The 22,016-nt window shown below is 38.3% G+C and overlaps 1 protein-coding gene across 5 annotated transcripts in view; it reads right to left on the bottom strand.

Annotated features, from left to right (window-relative positions):
- The window catches only part of Cdc14a (cell division cycle 14A), a 172,158-nt gene that overhangs the window by 39,032 nt on the left and 111,110 nt on the right, over nt 1-22,016 (bottom strand). For all 5 annotated transcript variants that reach the window (XM_078026825.1, XM_078026824.1, XM_078026827.1 and 2 more), the window contains 2 exons: nt 19,475-19,705; nt 14,132-14,270 (listed from right to left, as the gene is read on the bottom strand). In XM_078026825.1, the coding sequence (XP_077882951.1) occupies nt 14,132-14,270; nt 19,475-19,705 (370 nt within the window). The remainder of the gene's footprint in view (nt 1-14,131; nt 14,271-19,474; nt 19,706-22,016) is intronic.

Raw genomic sequence — 22,016 nt, 5'->3', positions numbered from 1 at the left:
TTACTATTTCAGACCTAAAACAACACTGCAGAGCAATAATAAATAAAACAGCATGGTACTGGCACCAAAATAGACCTGTAGACCAATGGTACAGAATAGAGGACACAGAGTCTAACCCACATAACTTCAGTTACCTTATATTAGAGAAAGGTGCCAAAAATGTACTTTGGAGAAAAGATAGCCTCTTCAACAAATGGTGCCGGGGAAACTGAAAATCTACAGGTAACAAAATGAAATTAAACTTCTATCTCTCACCATGTGCAAAACTCAACTCAAAGTGGATCAAGGACCTAGGAATTAAGCCAGAGATATTGCACCTAGTAGAATAAAAAGTAGGTCCAAATCTCCATCATGTCGGTTTAGGCCCAAACTTTCTTAATAAAACTTCTGTAGCGCAAGAATTAAAACCAAGAATCAATAAATGGGATGGATTCAAACTAAAAAACTTCTTCTCAGCAAAAGAAACAATCAGTGAGGTGAACAGAAAACCTACAGAATGGGATCAAATCTTTACCACTCGCACATCAGATAGATTACTCATCTGGAGGATATATAAAGAACTCAAAAATCTTAACACCAAAAAAACCCAAAAAACCCAATCAACAAATGGGCCAAGGACCTGAACAGACACTTCTCAGAAGAGGACATACAATCAATCAACAAACATATGAAAAACGTTCAACATCTCTTAGAATTCTGGAGTTTGAATATCTAAAATCAGTTGTGCTGTGATAAAGTCAAGGCATAGGCAGGGTCGGTTCCTTCTGGAGACTCTGAGGAGAGAATCTGTTTTCTTGCCTTTAACAGCTTCTGGTGGCTGCCATGTTCCTTGGCTCATGGCTCCTTCCTCCAGCTTCAAAGTGCATTGGTACAATCTCTGCTTCTGTCATCACATTCCTGTGTTCTCTAAATGACTCTTCCTGTGGCCCCTGTTTAAGGACACACCTGAATAATACAGGATAATCTTCTCAAGATTATTAACTTAATCACTTCTTCAAAGTCTCTTTCTCCATATAAAGTAAATTTTATAGGTACCAGGGATTACAACACGCACATATCTGGGGAACATCATGCAGCAGATTCTATGCTGAGCATTATTTAATTATCTATTAAAATATTTGGTATAACACCACTTTCAAGAAGACATGTAGACATTCTTTCTCCTATTCTTTCCATTAAATAAAATTTATTTTGTATGACAGATAAAACAAACCTAAGAAGACCCTGAAAAAAATGTAAACTGGTTAGGAACCTTGAGGCCCAAGTAATAACATGTCGTAAATTCCCAGGGTTTTCTTTTTGTCATATACACCCCAGTCTTGGAGCTAAAGAAAGGAGCAATCCTTAAATGTCAACAGAATAGCAACAAAATCCTGCCCTCAGTAGTTCAACACCAGGAAAGTGGCATCCTGGGTAAGGTAGAAAAATGTTCGACAATGACTGCTCAATCTCATCAAACACCACAGGAAAAAATTCTGGTCCTTTCCCATCTAATCAGCAAAGGCTGAAAGGGGATTTTCATCCCTACCAGGCTGTCAAGAGACATGCCAGGTCCCTCCTCCCCTGGTCAGAGAGGTATCAAAGAAGGGCAGGTAACGAGGTCTCCCGCCCCAAGCCCCACTCCTATTATCAGGAGTGTCTGTCTCCCACCCTAATCAGGCAGTTATAGGCGCTCCTTCCATGTCAGCCAGAATGGTGTTAGAGAAGGCCTAATGGAGAGGGAAGACTTTAATTACACCCTTCAGTAACAAGCTATCCCATTATGGTGTCAGAAAAAGACCACATGGGGAAGTTAGAACTTCCACATCTACCCAGCATTAACAAGAAACCCCCCAAAACTAAGTATCAAGAGAGGCTTGATACCCTTGGGACTCCAGGATTCTGCCTCTATCTGATAGTATAGCAAGACAGAAAATCACCCCCCCCCCAACATCACTTTTTCTACTGGAACAGTATAAGAGGTCAGGTAAAACAGAGGCTTTAAGTAAGACCCAGGGTCTTCTAACATACTAGGAAAATGTTCAAGTGGACATTTTCAGACATTGATGTTGACTGACTAGAAACAGATAATCAGTAAATACCAAGAACCAAATGACAAAGGTGTTAGAATTATCTGAAAAAGGCTGTAAAGTAGCCATAACAAAATTGCTTCAAAAAATTATTGCGAAGACACAAGACCCAAATGAAAAAGAGAAAGTCTCAGCAAAGAAACAGAAAATATAAGGAAGAATCAAATGGAAATTTTAGAGTGGGAAAAACATACAACCAAAATTTAAAACTCAGTAGTCAAGCTAAACTGCAAAATGCAGAAAAAAGAAGAATTAGTGAATTGGAAGACAGAACAATAGAAATTATCCAATCTGAATATCAATCAGAAAATAAAATTGTGACCATGACAATGATGGCCATGACAAAAGGTTTAACACTGATGTCAACAGAAGAAGAAAAAGAGAACAGGATTGAAATAGTGAAGAAATAACAGCTGAAAATCTTTCAAATTTGACAAGGAATAAATCAAAACATTGAAGAAGTTGAGCAGACCTACAAAAAGGACAACTCCAAAGAAATCCACACCAAGATATAAACAATAAAAACCCTAGGGGGCTGGGGATGTGGCTCAAGCGGTAGCGTGATTGCCTGGCATGCCTGCGGCCCGGGTTCGATCCTTAGCACCACATATAAACAAAGATGTTATGTCCGCCAATAATTTTTTAAAAATATTAAAATTCTCTCTCTCTCTCTCTCTCTCTCTCAATAAATAAATAAATAAATAAAGCTATGGTGTCCATCTACAACTAAAAATACTTGAAAAAAAATTTTAAAAACCCTAAAAACTAAAGACAAAGAAATAAAAATCTTGAAAGCAGCAAAAAAAGAAATGACACCATACCCATACAGGGAAAATATTTCAAATGACAGCATTTTTCTCAACAGAAATCATTGAGGAGAGACAGAAGGGGTACAACAGTTTTCAAAAAATGAAAGAAACTACCTCTCAAGAATGAAAAGGAAATCAAAATATTCTCAGATGAAAGAAAACTAAGAAAATGTGTTGCTGGTAGATCTATCTAGAAGAATCACTACAGGAAGTTCCCTACACAGAAAGGAAATGACGCTAGAAGGAACATTAGGAAGGAAGACAGATCACAGTAAGCAACAGCAGGGAGGGGAACAAAATGAATGTCTCTCCTCCTCTAAAGTTTCTAAATGTTCCATGATTGATGAGAAATTATAATACTGCTGTGGTTTCTAAGTGATGAAATATTTGAGAAAACTGTACTGTAAATGGGAAAAATAAAAGAATATAAACAGGGTTAATATTTCTATATGTCACTCAAATTGATTAAAATGCTTCATAATATATGATAAAATCAAATAAAAATACATGTCAAAATTCATATAACAAAGCTAAGAGAGAAAAGCTTATAGTGCAAACACATATGTTAGTAAAGAACTGAAATATCAATAATTTAAGCTCCCACCTCAAGAATCTAGAAAAAGAGCAAACTAAACCCAAAATAAGCAGAAGGAACTAATAAAGATAAAAACATAGATCAATGAAATTAAAAACAAATATAATGCATCGAGAGAAAACCAATCAAATATAGAGCTGGTTCTTTGAAAAAGTCAATAAAACTGACAAACTTGTGTAAAAGAAAAAAAGACACAAATTATAAATATCAGAAATTACATTCCTAATCCAAAACTCCGAAATCCAGAATCTGAAGCTTTTTGATTGTCCCATTAGATATTGAAGTATTAGGGATGTTTAATTGGTACAGTCTATACAAATATTCCAAAATCTGAAATCTGAAAGAGTGGAGAATTCTACTAAGTGTTTAAAGAATTAACACCAGATCTGCACAATCTTTTGCTGGAATAGGAGAGAGAACAATTCCCAATTCATTTTATGAAGCTAACATTACTTTCATACAAAAACCAGACAAAGGAAGTCCAAAAAAAGAGCTATAATATCATACCATTTACGTATGCAAACATAAAACTCTTGAACAAAAATATTAGCAAACAGAATTCAGCACTAAATAAAAAGAATTCTATACCATGACCAGGTGGGATTATTCCAGGGATAAAAGACTCATTCTGAGGGAGAATAGAATAAAATAAAAGAGATGACAAAGGAAAGACAAGGAAACATAATTTTACTCGGAGGCTCCACATCCTTTTCTTGGTCTGTCACTGCCTAAGCCAGCCAGTTTCTCTCTCAGGCCTCCCACTCCCAAACTTCTGGAAAAATCTGTAAATCTTAAAATTAACCATAAACTCATTCACTTATGAGAACTCCCCCTGGGTGCTGCTAATTAGCTCATCAATAAATAGATTAAGCAAAGAGAGATATATTTTCAGTTCCCTATTGTGGTGAGCCGTTCCTGCGGACTGTGGTCGCCATTACATGATGGCGCTGGCTCCGTTGTGGTCTGTGAAGGACAACTCCATATCAAAGAGAGTTGGCGTGTTCCCAGCTCCTTATCAGAGAAAGTTGGCGTGTCATTTTCTAGCACCCTGTGAGAAGGGTACACGTGGCAGCTTTGCATTGGGGTTCGCGGTGCTTTATTAAGGCTGGGAGGGGCATCCGAAGTTTAGTAGAAGTAGGAGTAGAAGAATTATTAGAAGAATATCAAGGGCCAGAATAAACTGCTGAAAGAAGATTCCTGAGTCGCGTCTTCCTTGCGGGCAAGGGGGGTCGCGACACCCTATAATTTAGAGGACTTTTCAGCATTATTGATCAGATAAGGGAGACCACACCGGCCTGAGGATCCTGAGAACAACCAGACCACCATGAACCATCTTGTGAAGAACTGACTGATGTCATGCTCAGGCTCCTTCCCAAACCCAGCGCCTCACCACATTTCCTTTAAAAGAGAGCAGAGTACCCCCCAAATTTTATCTCTTACTCTTGAGATGGGCCATATTCACCCTTAAATGAGTATTCTTTGTTTTCCTAAATAAATCTCTGTGCCTCTACTGACACATGCTGAAATTCTTTTCTGTCATGTCTGTCAAAGACCCCAAACTGTCCTGGACTCAAGTTTCCCCCTTCTCCAGGAATTACTCAAGATTCTCTTCCAGGGACACCTCATCTCCCAGGATAATACATGAAAAACAATCAATGGAATCTATCATAATAAAAGGTAAAGAAGAAAAATCACATGATTGTCTCAACCAAGGCAGGAAAAGCCTTTGATAAAACTCAACATCAATTCACAAGAATGGGGAGAGACTGCCTCAAAAATCAGCTATGACTATCTGGATGCCTTCCCCTCGGACCAGGAGCAAGACAAGGATATGCGCTCCAATCCCTCCTACTCATCACAAGGCTAGAAGTGTTAGCCTATTCAATAAGGAAAGAAACAAAAAGTATATAGACTGAAAAGGAACGGGCTAGGGTTGTTTCTCAGCAGTAGAGCACCTGCCTAGCACATGCACAAGGCCCTGGGTTCAATCCTCAGCACCACATAAAAATAAATAAATAAAGGTATTATGTCCAAATACAATTAAAAAATAAATATTAAAAAAGAAAAGGAAATAATACTTTCCAACTTGTGGATGACATAATTGTATGCATAGAAATTCAAAGATTTCTTGATAAAGAAAGTCAACCAAAAATCTCCAATTAAGAGATATCTGCATTTCTGTGTTCATTGCAGCATAATTCTCAATAATGAAGATATGAAATTTACCCAAGTGTCCATCAATAAATGTATAGATACAGAAAATGGGGGGTGGGAAATTCTATCATTTTCATCAACATAGGTAAACCTGGAGGATATTATACTAAGTGAAATAAGTCAAGAACAGAAAGGTAAATACCATATAATTTCATTCATATGGTGAATCAAAAAAAGTCAAACTTGTAAAAGCAAAGAGTTGAAGTGGGGGTAGGGGAGAGAGATTGGTCAAAAGATACAAATTTTTAGTTAAGAGACATAAGTTCCAGAAATCTAGAGATCTTGCTGTACAACATGTGAATATAGTTAATAACAATTATTATAGGCAGGCTGGGGTTGTGGCTCAGTGGTAAAGCACTTGCCTAGCACGTGTGAGGCACTAGGTTTGATCCTCAGCACCACATAACAATAAATAAATATAAAAAAATATTTTTTAAGAAAACAATAAAAAATAGTTTTTAAAAAACAATGTATTATATACTTGAGAATAGCTAAAAGGGTAGATGATTTCAAGTTATTTTTTTTTACCAGAAACAGATAAGTATGTGAGGAAATGAATGCTAATAATATATACAAATTTCAAAATATCATGTTATATACCTTAAACTTATACAATCTTTATTTGTCAATTTAAAAACTAAATCAAAAGGAAAAAGTACTTTTTTAAAAAAAATTTATACTTGTAATTTATACTCTCACTTCTTCAAGAACTTTGTTTAAATGCTTTTCAATGAGCTCCCTTTGCACCACTTATTTAAAACTGCCTTCTACTCCATTATTCTATTCTATTCTATCGTTTTTCTAGGTAGCACCTGTCACCATTAGAGAAACTACATAATTTATACATTTTTCTATTAATGCTTCTTCCCTGGCCCAATAAATGAGCTCTAGTGTTAAAAATTAACTTTTAAATTCTACTGTAACTTCCCAGTTTCATGCCTAGGAACTTTCAACAAATATTTGTAGGAAGGAAAGATGGAAACTCTGCCACCTGTGAGATGATATCAAAGGTACACAAGAATAATATGGACAGGATTAAAGGCCACTGGGAATGATCTGAAATCTACCATTATAACAATAAAATTCAACATGGAGGGCTGAGATTGTAGCTCAATGGTAGAATGCTTGCCTAGCTCATCTAAGGCCCTGAATTCGATCCTCAGCACCACATAAAGATGAATAAATAAAATAAAAGTGTTGTGTCCATCTACAACTAAAAAACAAAAAACTTTTAAAAAAAATCAACATGGAAAATGCTACAGTTGGACTATGAGTGTTGAAGGTTTGATCCCTAGCCTGTGGTACTACTAGAAGGTGGTAAAACCTTTAGGGGTCTGGTAGAAGGAAGATAGGTCATTAGGGGCATACCCTTTGAAGGAGATATTGGGATTCTGGTTCCTCCTGTCTCTTCCTCTTTTTCTCTTTGTTTCTGAGGTGAGCTCCACCATGCACTCTCCAACAAGATGTGCTTCCTAACCACAGGCCCAAAGTTAACAGGGCCAACGAGCCATGGAGTAAAACTTCCGAAATCCTGAACCAAAATAAACCTTCCTTCTTTTGAAGTTTCTTTATCTCAGGAATTTGTTACAATGATAGAAAGCTAACTGAGACAGAAAATAATTATTGTTATTTTGTTACTGTTAACAGTTGTTTCATTAGTAGCTTAGAGATACATGTTGAAAGGAGAATAGACAAGAAATAAACAATTTCCTTCTAAGTGGTTTACATTTAATAGAGAAAGTAAACTTTTATCAACTCACAATAGCAATATAGGCTGGGCAAAAGAAAACCATTATTAGCATATAATATAGCTTAAGAGAAGGCTTGTGACTGTGGTTAAAATGGCTAGAGTAAGGCATATAAAATTAATTTTCTCAGAAGAATGGTTATAAATTGCCAGGGGAAAAAAATGAACAGAAGTGTTCAGCCACCACAGCACACAGGCCCCTTTGATCTAATACTTCCCCCACAGGGCCCAGTACTACCCTGCAGTAGAGCCGAGATTACCTGGATACCTCACACTTCACTCCCTAACCCAACTCCCAAAATACATGGCATCAGAGGAGATTTGAGGGGCTGGGGATGCATCTCAGGGTAAAGTACTTACCTAGTAAGCACAAGGCCCTAGGTTCAATACCCAGTACCACATGCAAAATAAGACAAAACAGAGGAGACTTGCTCATCCCCTTAGCCACCCTATCCCAAAAGTTGCTGGATAGAAAACTACCCAAATTCATCAGCCTCCATGAAAATGACCTGCCTGGCTCTGAGAGACTTTCAGACCCAAGCTCATCATGGCTCACATCCTGGTTTACCACTGTCACACCATACAACCAGCTCTTCCAGGTTGTCTGATACCAACTCGAACTCTATCTCCACAACACTTTTCATCCCCTTGTTTCCCACCTCACTCTTTAAATTCTCACAATAGCATCTTATAACACCTTCTTTTCAGAACACAGATCTTATGAGGTCAGCACAACCTTGTCAACAAAACTTAACAAAGCTTTATAGGTTGAGCATCCCCAATTCAAAAATTCAAAATCAAAATGTCCACAAACCTGAAACTTTTTGAGAACTAACAAAGTTTTGAATTTGGGATAGTTCAGATTTCAGAATGTCAGATGAGGGATATTCAACTGGTAAAGTCTCTGCAGATATTCCTAAAGGCAAAAAGCTCCAATATTTGAAATACCTTAGGTCTCAAGCATTTCAGATAAGGAATACTCAACCTGTACAAGAAAAGTATACATCAAATCACTTATGAACATAGACACAGAGATCCTCAACAAACATTAGCATATCAAATCCAGTCTTATTTTTTAAAAAAAATCATGACTATTATGGCTCAACATTTGAAAATCAGTGTAATTCATCATCAAAAAGAGAAAAATTGCATGATTATCTACATAAATACAGGAAAACTGACAAAGTTTACTACCATTTTTAGATTAAAAACTCAAAACAAACTAGATAGAAGTTTCCTCATTCAGATAAAAGTTGTCTTTAAAATTCCATGGCCAACATCATATTTAATGATATATTTTCTCTTAGATTAGGAACAAAATACAGATGTCTACTTTTACCATCACTTCCAAAGGAGCCAGAGCAATAAGGAAAAAAGAAGAGAACTACTAGAACTAATAAGTGAAATTAGCGAGGTTTGTAAGATGTAAGGTCAATTTTCAAAACTCAATTTCAGCAAAATTTTAAGATTCTGCTCACTAAAAGACAGAGTACATGTACCTGATGAGAGCTTGTATGCAAAATATATGAAGTATATATGCAGTAGATAAATAAAACATTTATCTATACATATATACTACAAAGCAATGATTTTAAAAGAAAACAATATTTTTAAATGGGCAAGAGATTTGGTCAGACACCTCACAAAAGATAATATATGTATATGAAAAATGAAAAAGTATTCAACATCATTAGTCATCAGAGAAACACAAAAAGAAATCACAATGAGATACTATTTCAAACCATCCAGAATGAGGGAAAAAAAAAATATATATATATATATATGAAATAAAATGTTCACATTGATGTGGCATAGCTAGAACCCTCATTCATTACCAGTAGTTCATAAAATGCAACCTTTTGGAAAAATTGGTGGGTTTTCATAAAGTTAAATTGTACCTAGCCTTATGACCCAGAAATTTCACCCCTGTTTTTTTAAATAAAGGAAATAAATAGACTCAGACAAAAATATTCATGGCAGCTTTATTCATAATAATTTGAGGCAGAGATACTGGGGATTGAACTCAGGGACACTCAACCACTGAGCCACATCCCCAGCCTTATTTTGTATTTTACTGAGAGACAGGGTCTCACTGAGTTGCTTAGCGCCTCACTTTTATTAAAGCTGGCTTTAAACTTGAGATCTTCCTGTCAGCCGCCCCAGCCACTCAGATTATAGGAATGTACTACCACACCAGGCTATTCATAATAATTTAAAATTAGAAATCATCCAAATGTCCATTAACAATTATATGGATAAATACACCATAATATATACAGTGGAAAACTACTCAACAATTAAAAAAAAAGAATAAACTACATACATACTCAGCATGAATCAATCTCAAAAACATTATTTTAAGCAAGAAAGGAAAGAAAGTCAGCCACAAAACAATACATGGTGTGTCAATATAGCCCAGGAATAGACAAAACTGGTCTATAGTGACAGAAACCAGAAGAAAATGTTTTTGCGGTGTATCAGGGCAAACTGAGAAGAGGCATGATAGGATTTTCCAGGATGTTCTACATCTTGTCTTGGTTTGTGGTTATATAGAAGTACAATTGTGAGATTTTTATATCAATTCTAATTCTATACTCCAGCCTTAAACAATTAGAAAATAAAACCTAAAACATGATGCTTCTACAATGCATTCAATAAATTCAAGTAAAAGATATCCAACCCCTCTACACAGAAAACTAAAGACATTTTTTATATTAAGATTTTAAAAGATCTGAATAAATGAAAATATCAAGATATTCTTGAATAAGATCAAAGGACTTACACTCCTAGACATTGACTCATTTAAAGTGCAGTGATTCTGAACTAAGGTATTGGTGTCAAGATATACAAACTAACAGAATGAAATACAGTGTCCAGAAACAGACATATGAAGACACTTGATTTATGATAAGATGACTTTAGAGCAAAGGGAAAAGAGTGTTCTTTCCAATAAATTGTATTGGTTCACATGAATGTTGATATGGGGGAAACCAACATTGGCTCTTATCTCATGATATATGCTTTAAAGCAATTCCTGATGAACTGTTGAACTAAATGCAATGGAAAAAAATCAGTAAAGCTTCTGGAAGGTAACATAATATATTCATACTCTGTAGTTGACAAAGATATCTTTTTTTTTTCCTTTAGACATGGTCTCAGTATGGTGCCCAGGCTCATCTCAAACTTCTAGGCTCAGCATAATATTCTCCAGCCCTATATATGAGTAATATGGATTGAAATGCATTCCACTGTCGTGTATAACAAATTAGAAAAAATAAATTAATTTTTAAAAAATCCTGAGCTCAAGTGATCCTCCAAGCCTCAGCCTCCCAAGTAACTAAGACTTCAAGCATATGCCAGGATGCCCAGCAACAAAGATATCTGAAATAGTACATGGAAAGCATTACCTACAGGGGGAAAAAAATTGTGAAACTAGACTGCACTGATACTTTAAAATTCTGTTCTTCAAAAGACACCACACTAAGTGGGAGTGAAATGCACACACACCACAAGGTAGGAGAATGTATTCCATTACATCTAATGGGCTGTATTTGTATTCAGAATATCCCTACAAATCAAGAAAAAGACAATCAATCTAACAGAAAATATTCAAGAAACAAAGATACTTCACAGAAAAGAAAATATGAATGGCCAATAAATATGAAAACATGTTCAACTTCATTAGTTATCACAGAAAAGCAAATTAATACTACAAAGTGAATAACCACAAGTAACAAAATCCATTGGCTACAAATTTAAGACAGACAAGCCACTGCTGATGAGAATATAAACAGGCATACTACTTTGGGAAACTGTTTACTATCTTCTAAAGCTGAATGCACCCAACTGGCCCACCCATAGGTGTACATCCACCAGACCACACACCAAAGACACAAAACAGCCAACAACTGGGAACAGACGGAATATCCATCAACAGAGAACTAAAATGTCATATACTAAAGGTATCATAGCAATGAAAATGAACAAGCTGTGTCCACCTACAGCAGCAAAGATGATGTGGAGGAAAAATAGCTAGATGTCTACACACACTGCAGGGGTTCCCCCCTACAGAAGGTTCAGAAACAGGCAAAACTCAGGAATTGTTCTTTTGATGGAAGAACTGGGTAGTGAATAAAAAAGACCCAAGAGGTGCCTCTGGAGGCTAGTGATGTTCTGCTTCTTGATCTTGGAAAGGTTCCACAGTTGATCAGCTTTGTCAAAACTCACTGGGCATACCCAGCTTATTATATTCCATCCACATGAACCTGCTCTCTCAGTTTTAAAACACTAAGCTTGCTGCCATCTCAGGACCACACAGGCTCCCTGCATGGAACACAATTCAGATTTTGACAGGACTTGCTCTTTCTTGCCTTTCGGTCTCAGTATTCCTCCATGCTTTCCAAGAGCTCTCTACTCCTGTGTGCCACCCCTCCCCCAATTCTGTCACCTCTTCAGAGCACTTACCACCAGCCATCACCCTGCATACAAGACACTTTTGCTTACTCCATGTTCCTTCCATTAGAAAAGCATGCACCCTAGAGCAAGAACCCTGGCTGCCTTGTTCACTCTCCCTTATCTGGGAGAAAGCATTGCCCAACTCAGGGTATGCACACAACTACCATCTGCTGGACGGAAGAATGCCACTCACACACTAAACAGTGCCTGGGATATGTCAAGACACAGGCGTGGGGGGAGGCAGCTATGAGAGGAAAGAATAAAAGAGTAAAAATCAAGCTCAAATATTTAGCAGAGTAGGCCAGAGACCAGACCCTTGAGGGAAGAGATATAATAATGCCTGGGGGAGAGCCCATGAGCCCCACAGGCACTTTTCCATGCAAGTTCTGTAAGAAACATTGCAAAATATAAAAGATATAAAAGATACATTGCCTAAGACAAAAAGATGTCTGCCTTCAGGAGGCTCTACCCTAGGGATTGCAATGGCTTTTTTTTCATATGGGAGTTAGACAAGAGAATCATTCCTGCACCTCAGTTTTCACAAATACTTGGAAAACTATAGTATGACTCACAACCTAGGAAACTTCCAGAGTTGGACAGCTTATGTACTCACAAAGGAATAAACCTTTCTTCAACCTAGAGAGCCTGTGTCTTATAAACCCAAATTTCTTCTGCTATCACCTTGTGATGTGGCAGAGCAGAGGCACAATAGGGAGGTGTGAAGATGTTCACAGGCTGTGCTATCTGACACCTGAAAACCAGGTACCCTGGGCCAGGGGCATTCTCCACTGCATCTCCCTGCCTGGTGAGCTGCACAGTGCGGGGGGCCTGGTGCAAGTGTTCTACCGACTGAATGAACCTTCTTCCAACCTATAATTTTAAGATGGATTAAATGGCTCAAAGAACTAGGCTGAGGAGTATTTTGGATTTTGTTTTTTAACCCTAAGGCCATTTATTCAACTTTGGTAAGTAACTAGTAGAATGAGCACTTTAAGATTCATTCTACAAAGCGCCACACTGTAGGAGCATAGAATGCACAAGAGAGGAAACAGAAGAAGTCACTGGCCAAGAAATACGATCAAGAACAAAGCACTTTAACAATAGAATTATTTTATTTGTACCCCACAGGTAAAACCCTTGAAGTTTCTGTCTTCTTGCACATTTTTTCTTAAAAAGTTATTTACCCTTTTGCCTTGCTCTCAAGCTAAGGTATAACTGCTCATTTTTTAAGATTTTATTTTTTTTCTTATAAGTTATTCCCTATAGTACTGCCAACTGAAGTCATTCCTCAGCAGGCTCAAATCTTCTTAATCACTTCAGACACTAAGAGCTTATTTACAGCACCTTTCTATGAAATTCATGATCATTTGTTTCTCACCAACCTCAAATGATTTAAATCAGAAAGGAATAATTACATGGAAAAGAATGCCATTCCCAACATAAAAGAAAACAAAATGCAGTTTCAGTATGTCATTAACTGATAACATCTTACAGCTGGACCTAGGTCAACTAGCACTAATTTCATCTACTCACTGTATTAATGGGTAAATTGATGGTAACCCGTAGCATTTTAAGGAGAAGCCAGGTGGTCCAGAAAGGGTTGTCCCCTTACAGGTTAAATCTTTCTACCCAGTAGGCTGAGGTTGCACCAAAAGTTAACAAATGAATATGTGAATGAATAAACGTAAAATTTATAAGCATTCGTCTAAATGATGGTCATAAAGCTGGTAAGTGGCGGGGCCAGGGCTAAAACCCAGTTCTCCGTTTTCTTTCCTTGGTAACTTCTTGGGTGTATTCAGAAGGTGCGGCCTCATCAGCAGTTCAGTTAGTTGTCAGGAGAGCAGCAAACTTAATGAAATCACTGACTGACCTTAGTTGTGTTTTTTACTTCATTCTGCTTTTAGACATGCAAACAAAAGAGAAGAATGAAAAGTGCCAAGTGGGATGACATAAGAAAATTGCACTGTAGCCAGATCACACATAGAAAAATGACAGAAAAGGGGTAGGCAGAGATGGCTCTGTGATTTTTTTCTCACTCTCACCTGATCTAAGAGATATAAAAGGTACAAAGTGAGAATGCATCAGCTGTCAAATCAACAATATTCTATTAGAGGCACAGACTTCTCTAACAATGCAGCCGTTTTATAACTGTGAGCTTGACACTGTCCAGAACCTGGGGAAGAAGAAGTAGAAAGGGTCAGGAACAAGGATGTACCATGAAAACACAGACGGGTACACTTACTCTTCCAGGAAGTGCTGCTGGGGCCCAATAATGGAACCTGGCCGGCAAATTCTTATCCAAGCGATGATTTCAGCGTGTGTAAACCTGTAGTGCTTCATTACATAACAGGCTATCAATGTCCCTGTCCTTCCAAGGCCAGCTGTAAGAGAGGAACACAGATGAAATACAAAGTACAGCGAATGCATCCACATAGACACTGAAATTAAACCCCTATCAGAAACCACACTGGCCCCAAGTGTAAATGATAACATTAGCAGCTGATACACATGCAAATTTGCTACCATGTAGAAATCTGTATTTCTCTCTATCCAGTGGAAAGGGCAAAGTGAAAATGTCACATGGGGGTGGTGGAGAAAGTGATGAAAGCAAAAGGATCTGGCAGCCAGGGACCAGCTGGAACAGGAAGGGACAGAGATAGGGGCCAGAGAGACAAGATTGGAAGGGTGGGGCAGAAGAGAAGCGTGCTTGAGAGGGGCTGGGATGTGGCAATAAGGATGAAGAGCTGAATCAGAATTCTGATTGGGTCACAAGGAAAAGTTAAAAGTGACTGATGTTTCTGATCTAGGAAACTGGTACAATGTTGGTTTCATCCATGAAAACCTTTAGTTAGAAAAAGGAAATAGGGAAAAGTTAATGGCTGTTGCTGATGTTTAGAAATCTTCAGGGAGTGGGGGTTGCTTATTTATTTGTTTGATTTTGAGGAATCCTTTTGACTGTTTCCCTTGATCAAACTGTAGACTCTTCTCCAATCTTCCCCAGTAGTTTGAGAAATTCACAGTGTTTCAGCAAATCTTAGACACCACCATACCATCTTCACACCATTATTTAAGTTTGACCAATAAAACATGAAACCACGACATGCTATCAATTTAAAACTCCATCCTAATTTCAGAAATGTTAAGGTGTGAAAAAGTGTGTCTCTAAATCAGCATTTCATGACTTTTTTACATGTACCGTTCCTCCAGAAGCCTCTTTACATTTTGTTTTGTTTTTTTCCTTATCTTTCCCCATAAAATTGTACTACCACACAGGTACACTACATATCTATATATGTATTATGTATACATCTGTGCTTTATACAGAAAAAGGTTTTTCACCCACCCCAAAAAGCAGTTTTGCCTTGTAATGCCTGGGTCGAGAATACACATCAAGAGTGAAAATAAAATGGCATCCAAGTTCATGTCTATAGATGTCTGGAAGTCCCTTCCTTTAAAAAAAAAATATTAAAGGATATATACACCGTTTTATTAGATGAAGTGTAACACATCCTGTTTTCAACTGAAGTGCCTTTTGCCCCAGATCAAACATCAACATTCCTCAGAAAAAATTAAAGTGTGATTGTGGTCTCCAGGGGCTCTTTCTTTAATAGTAAGAGGTAAGAGTCATTTGCCTTTCCTTCTGCTTCACCCAGATGGAGCCCATACCTGATAATTCCCCAGATATCAGACAAGACTACAATTGACTGGGCAACTGCTCAGATAAAACACAGCTGAATGTCCTGGAGCAGCAGCAGGGGGTCAGCACTAGTTGCCAGCGTCATCATGCCAGGTCTCTGCCTGGAGAGCGGTGGCCTCTTCATGGAGACACACTCTCTGACTGTGCCCTGCTTTGTGCAAGGAGCTGCCTGATGCCCTCAGTTAGGCTCCTAGTCCTACTCACAATCAAAAAGGTGGTACAAAGAATTTTCAAATTTCTCTGAAACTAAAGTTGCTTCCCCCTTTTAAAAAGAGTCTATAATTTAGATCTATAAAAAGAACCTACTTAGCACTCAATAGTTGGGAGCTCTTACCACAAGTGAACAGAATAGGAACACTTCACTAAGTTTCTATAAAAACTTTTAACAAAAATTTTAAAGCGTTCATAATTAAAGGGCTCCCTGGCACAGCATGACAAGAGGTTGAAAGTGTTCTATTTATACCAAAGTCAAACTCCAATTGCTTTATAGTTCCAGCCATTTTCTGAAATCCCTATAGAACATCAAGAATCACATACTAGAATATTACAATGTTGCTGTATGTTCGATGATTATTTGTGCTAGAAAATTTGAAGAATTCATAGCATTCCTTTCATCATTCCTTTCATCAAAGTGAACTGCAGATATTGAGTCGCGGTAAAGTTTCACACATTCCCAGCAAATTCGTTTCTAGTTTGTCTCTGTATACAAGGCTTATATGTTGAGGCATAACATTTTCATTCCCCTTCTAGTAGTACCAAAGTTCATTTGACATAAGAGTCTCTCTCCCTTCTTCCTTTTAGTTCAATTAAAATACTGAGTGCTGCTTGAATTCCCAAAAAATTAAGCTGACTTAATTAGGGCAGATGTCAAAATAATTAACAGTCCTATAGTAGATAAGTGTGCTATTAAAAGCAATACAGTTGTAATTAAACTGAAAATGTAATCCTTATAAAAGTATTCTTCATGTGTGTACAAGTAGACGTAAATGAAATAACACTCTCAAAAAGATGTCACCAGTATAACCTTGACTTTCTGTATAAGAACTCACCTCAATGCTAAAAGTTTCACATTTTTAAAAATATTTTTAGTTGTAGATGACACAATATATTTATTTTTTATTTTTTTTTTAGTTGTAGATGGACACAATACCTTAATTTTTTTATTTTTATGTGGGGCTGAGGATGAAACCCAGTGCCTTCCACATTCGAGGCAAACACTCAGCCACTGAGCTACAACCCCAGCCCTCAATATCTTTATTTTAATTATTTATTTTTATGTGGTGCTGAGGATCAAACCCAGCACCTCACACATGCCAGGCAAGCACTCTACCACTGAGCTACAACCCTAGCCCCTAAAGATTCACTCATTAAAATTAAAAACTTCACTCATTAAAATTAAAAAATCTCTGCTAGGGCTGGGAATGTGGCTCAAGCGGTAGCATGCTCGCCTGGCATGCGTGTGGCCTGGGTTCGATCCTCAACACCTCAAACAAAGATGTTGTGTCCGCCGAAAACTAAAAAATAATAAATATTAAAATTCTCTCTCTTTAAAAAAAAACTCTGCTATAAGTAGATAGGTTATATATATATATGGCATGTATATGTGCATATATATATATATATATATATATATATAAAATCATACATATATATCTTAAAAGTAAACATTCACAGGTCAAGGTTATACAGAGAATATACCTGTAACAATGTTTTAACACCAGAGAGTTTCATTTTCATGTTTCTTGGATGAGGAATACAATAAAGAAAGATGCTGAGTTTTAATGAAAGTTCTGCATTTCTTCTCTTTCAGATTTGTCAATCCAAGATATGGATTGTTAACCCACAAATAAATTCTATGACCCAGCAGTCACAAAACTGACTAGGAAAAAAAAAAAAAGGCCAAATTAATCTCAGAAAAAATACTAATTTTTTTTTAATAATATAAAAACTAAACTTTGGTGTTTTTTGTTTTGGGGTTTTTTTGTTGTTTGCTTGTTCATTTGTTTGGTACCAGGGATTGAACCCTGGAGCACTCAACTACTGAGCCACATCCCCAGCCCTCTTTATTTTTCATTTTGAGACACAGCCTTTGCTAAATTGCTGAGGCTGGCTATGAATTTGCAATCCTCCTGTCTTGGGCCTCCTAACCCACTGGGATTACAGGCGTGCATCAACACACCCAAAAAACTAGCATCAACACACCCAAAAAACTAGAGTTTAGAAGAGAAGATATGAATACCTCCTACTAAATGTTGATTGCAGCTATATTCCTATCAGTTCTTAAGTTCTGCTGATATTTGAAATATGTGAAATGCAGGCATTTTCTTGGACATGGACAATCTTTAACAAAAAGGGATGGAAAGGCAAACTTAATGGGTAAATGAAAAACACCCAGGTCAAGCCATCCAGCTATAACCAGGAAGCAGTGCTTACAAAGGAGTGCGCAAGGAACACCTTCCCAGCAACGCACGGGCAGAGGGGACCTCCTGTCAATCAGGGGTCCTGTGTTGATAGGGACAGCGGAGGTAGGGCTAGTCCAGGAGGATGAAGCCTGCTTCAGGAGCCCTCATCTAAATCAGGGACCACGTGCATTTCCATCTCTTCCAGTCTCTGGTAAAGTGCAGCTTCCCGTTGCTGCTCACATATTCAGCGAAGTACCTCCACCTACTCAAATCTTAAACATAGAAACAAGGGCCTACAAAATGGTATTTTAATTTCTGTCAGAACCAAAGCCACTCTCATCTGAATAAGGCAGTTACAGCAGCACTAGGCACAGGAAAAGAACAGTACCATCCCCAACTCCTACTAGCCAATTAGCATAAAACGCGACACAAACCTATTTGCAGACTCAAAACCACGAGAACAGCACCACCTAGCGGCACAATGAAGCGCTGCATGTGAGAAACTGGAGGCTCATCTCAAGGCGGCCAACGTGATTTCTCATCATTAAAATCAAAGATCCCAGTAAAATATCTTCCACCAGACTGGAAATTCTAAACTAGAAGTTGACCTCCTAGGAGTCTAACAACCAAGCTTAGATAATCAAATGCCATTCATATTTTCTAGGTAAATGACATAAGGTTGCCAAATAAAAAACAATATGCACTCCATGCAATATTTAGGATGTACTTTTACTAAAAAAAAAAAAAATTCACTGTTTATATAATATTAAAATTAAATTGGGCATCCTGTATTCTTATTTGCTAAATGTGACAACCCTATGCCTCCTATACTCTGAACAATCCCTACCCCCAAAGTATCCACCCCAGAGACCAGAGATTCATTTACACAACTATGTCTTTCCATTCATTCTAAGAGGCAATCCCCATCATTGGCAAGTGAGCAGGGTGATTACCCCTGGCAAGGGGCAAGGAAGACACTCAGCTCCATGATGCAAAAGACAAACAGGGAAAAGGAGGCACAAGGGTTGAAAGGAGGTTCTAGAAAGCTGGATCAAAGAATGGAAACACCAAATGTCAGATGGGTAGAAAAAGATGGAGAAGAGATGAGCAATTCTAAAAGAAAAGGAGAGAGGAGAACTAATGACACTTGCTTCTTGGCCATTTGACCTAGTCAAAGCTGCTCCGACAGTCTAAGGACATCACTGCTGATATTTCCCCCTGAGACATACAGTATGGATGAGCTGGGGCTTGGAAAGGTTAAGGTCAGAAAACCTTCATTGTCAAGAAGCCACACCACCATCAACTGTCCAGGCCCAAGCAATCCTTTCTTTCTTTAGGAAGGGGTTATTAAAATGGGTTCATAATGCAGTTTTCTAAAATTAAAAACCATTGTTTTCTAACTCATTAGGTAATTGTTTTATGTTATTTTCTGGGTTTCGGTCAGCGGCTCCCATGAGCTCCAAGACTACGCAGCCCTCGCACACACCTTTGCAGTGAACCGCAATCGCTCCTTCGGTGTTCTCACAAATGTTCAGGAACCTTCTCACGATGTTGTCGCTGGGTGTGCTGCCGTCTATGAAGAAGAGGTCATAGTGCTCGAAGCCAGCGTCTGTGAAGCGCTTCGCCTCATAAATCTTTTTGTTCAGCCTCACAACTGCAGTTACGTTATGCTTTTTGAAATATGGGAAGTAGGCTTCAGGAGCATGAAGAGGGTAACCTAAAGGGAAAAGGAGCCGTAAGCAGAAGGCACGCACTTCATCTTACATAACCCAGACACACACCCTCAACAACAAAGTGCAGAAATCTCAATAGAGCACAGAAGAAAGCATGTTTCACAAGAGTGTAAAAGGTTCCAGAAGCTTGTAAAAGCCGTCTGTGTAACTGTAAACATCAGAGGAGGTTAAAACAAAAACCCTCTCTAAGTATTGAGACAACTCATTAAAGTTCAAAATCTCAACCTCTAGTAGGATTCCAATCCTGGGAACACATGTACTCCTCCCATCCCCAAAGCAAAGGCATTCTTGAAGTACTCAAATGTGCACAAAAGAGATGGGTTGATTCTTGGTGATTTTATTTCCCCTCAAATGTTATTTTTCACTTAACAAATCCATTTCAGCTTCCGCTAAAACTTTTTTAAAACATATTTATCTTTTAGTTTTAGGTGGACACAATAGCTTTATTTATTTTTATGTGGTGCTGAGGATCGAACCCAGTGCCTCACAGCATGCCAGGCCAGCACGCTACCACTTGAGCCACATGCCCAGCCCAAGCTAAAACTTTTTTTTGCCAGATGTATAGCTTTCATCTATAGAGCACAATCCTCCACAGAATAGATCTGTGATCAGAAAGCACCTTCCACATACAAGCCACAGTTGTATATAATTTCTCTTTTAATTCTAAAAACAACCTGTAAAGGATGGTTAACCCCATTTAACAGATTAAGACACTAAAAGCTGAGGATACAAAAATTCAGTTAAACAGGAGGAATAAGTCCAAGAGATCTATTGTACAACATGGTGTCTATAGTTAATAACAAGGTACTGGACACTTTAAAGTCACTAAGGGTAGATTTTAAGAGTTATCGCCACACAAAAAAATGATAAATATGTGCGGCAATGTACACATTAAACTTGACTTAGCTGATGTACACTATTTTAAAACATCATATTGCATATCACAAATACACAAAATTTTGTCAGTTTAAAATATAAATAATTTTTACCTTGAAAAAAGAAGCTAAAAGAGGAACTCTTTGGTGAACATTTTCTGTTTGGGGAGGGGGCCACCTGAGATACTAAATTTCCAAACTCCCTGGCAATGTCCACCACCATGTGAGCATTCCTGGGAGCCACAGAATCAACTGAGTCACAGACCAGACCTAGTCAAGGCCAATCAGCCGAGGTGACCAGTGAAGGCTTTGGCCACTGCAGGCCTTGCCTAGCAGCCCTAAGGGTTAAGAGGGCTAATCCCCAGCACACTGATTCCCACATCTGTAACCCATCAAGGGCCCACTGACTCATGGCACACCAGCTAAGTGAAATGACTTCATTGTAAATGGGGCTCCAAGGCAGCAGCAGGAGCAGCCTGCAAAGCCAGATGGCTTCTGCACTGTTTCTTTGGCTGTATTTTCTGCTGCCTTGGATCTTGTGCTTGTCCTTTTCATTTTCTCTCAGCTCCAAGCCAACCCTGCACCATGAGGCGGGGGCTCAGGCCCACATATTGTCTTTCCCAGACGACCTATCTAGATGGACTTCTGTTGATTCTAAAAATAGGAGGCACTCAAGGGCAACCAGGAAAGGGCCTTCTTCCCGTTCTCCCATCAGCATCACATCAGCAACCAAAGAAGAGAGCAGCCAGAGCTCCCAACCCACTGTGGCACTCCCAGGACTAGCCTGCTGCACTCTCCTCAGGACCAGAGCCCAGCCTTCTGGTCTCTACTCCTCAGTCTCCAGTCCAAACAGTACTGTGGAGCATGACCTCCACGGGTCTGAGTTCCAGTCATCTGACTCCTCCCTCAATGCTCCCAGGCTCTGGTAGTTCCACTTTCTCCCCCCAGTCCCAACCTTCAAGGTACTAGCTGTCTTTTGCATAATATCTAGATTCTACAATGTTGCCTATTTTATTGTTTAGACTACTTTGTAACAGACTCCAGGAGTTAAATTCCTTCTGTTTGGAGTACCCAGTGTGATTCCCATTTCCTACCTGGACCCTGCAGATACACCGTCTCCCAAGGATCTTGTGGGTTTTCTAAACTTAGTTCCCAGCTTTCTCTTGGAGTCTGTGAGCTACCCAACATATACTGATAAATGCCTTTTTAGTTTAATTTACCATAGTTGACTCTACTGTCTGTAACCAAGTTCCCTAATTGGAAGACTTTGCCAAGGTCACAAAAAATGGAAGCAGAATTGGAATCCAGGCCTAACTAATCCTAACTCAAATGCATGATTCTCATAGGCCATGCTGTTATTGAACAAAGAGGAAACAGAGATCATTTAACATCTTCTGTGTAGAAACAGCAACTTGTACAC

The sequence above is a fragment of the Ictidomys tridecemlineatus genome, chromosome 11 (assembly GCF_052094955.1).
Source record: "Ictidomys tridecemlineatus isolate mIctTri1 chromosome 11, mIctTri1.hap1, whole genome shotgun sequence".
Taxonomy (NCBI): domain Eukaryota; kingdom Metazoa; phylum Chordata; class Mammalia; order Rodentia; family Sciuridae; genus Ictidomys; species Ictidomys tridecemlineatus.
Note: the sequence above shows the minus strand (reverse complement) of the source record. Positions and strands in the feature narration are given on the sequence as shown.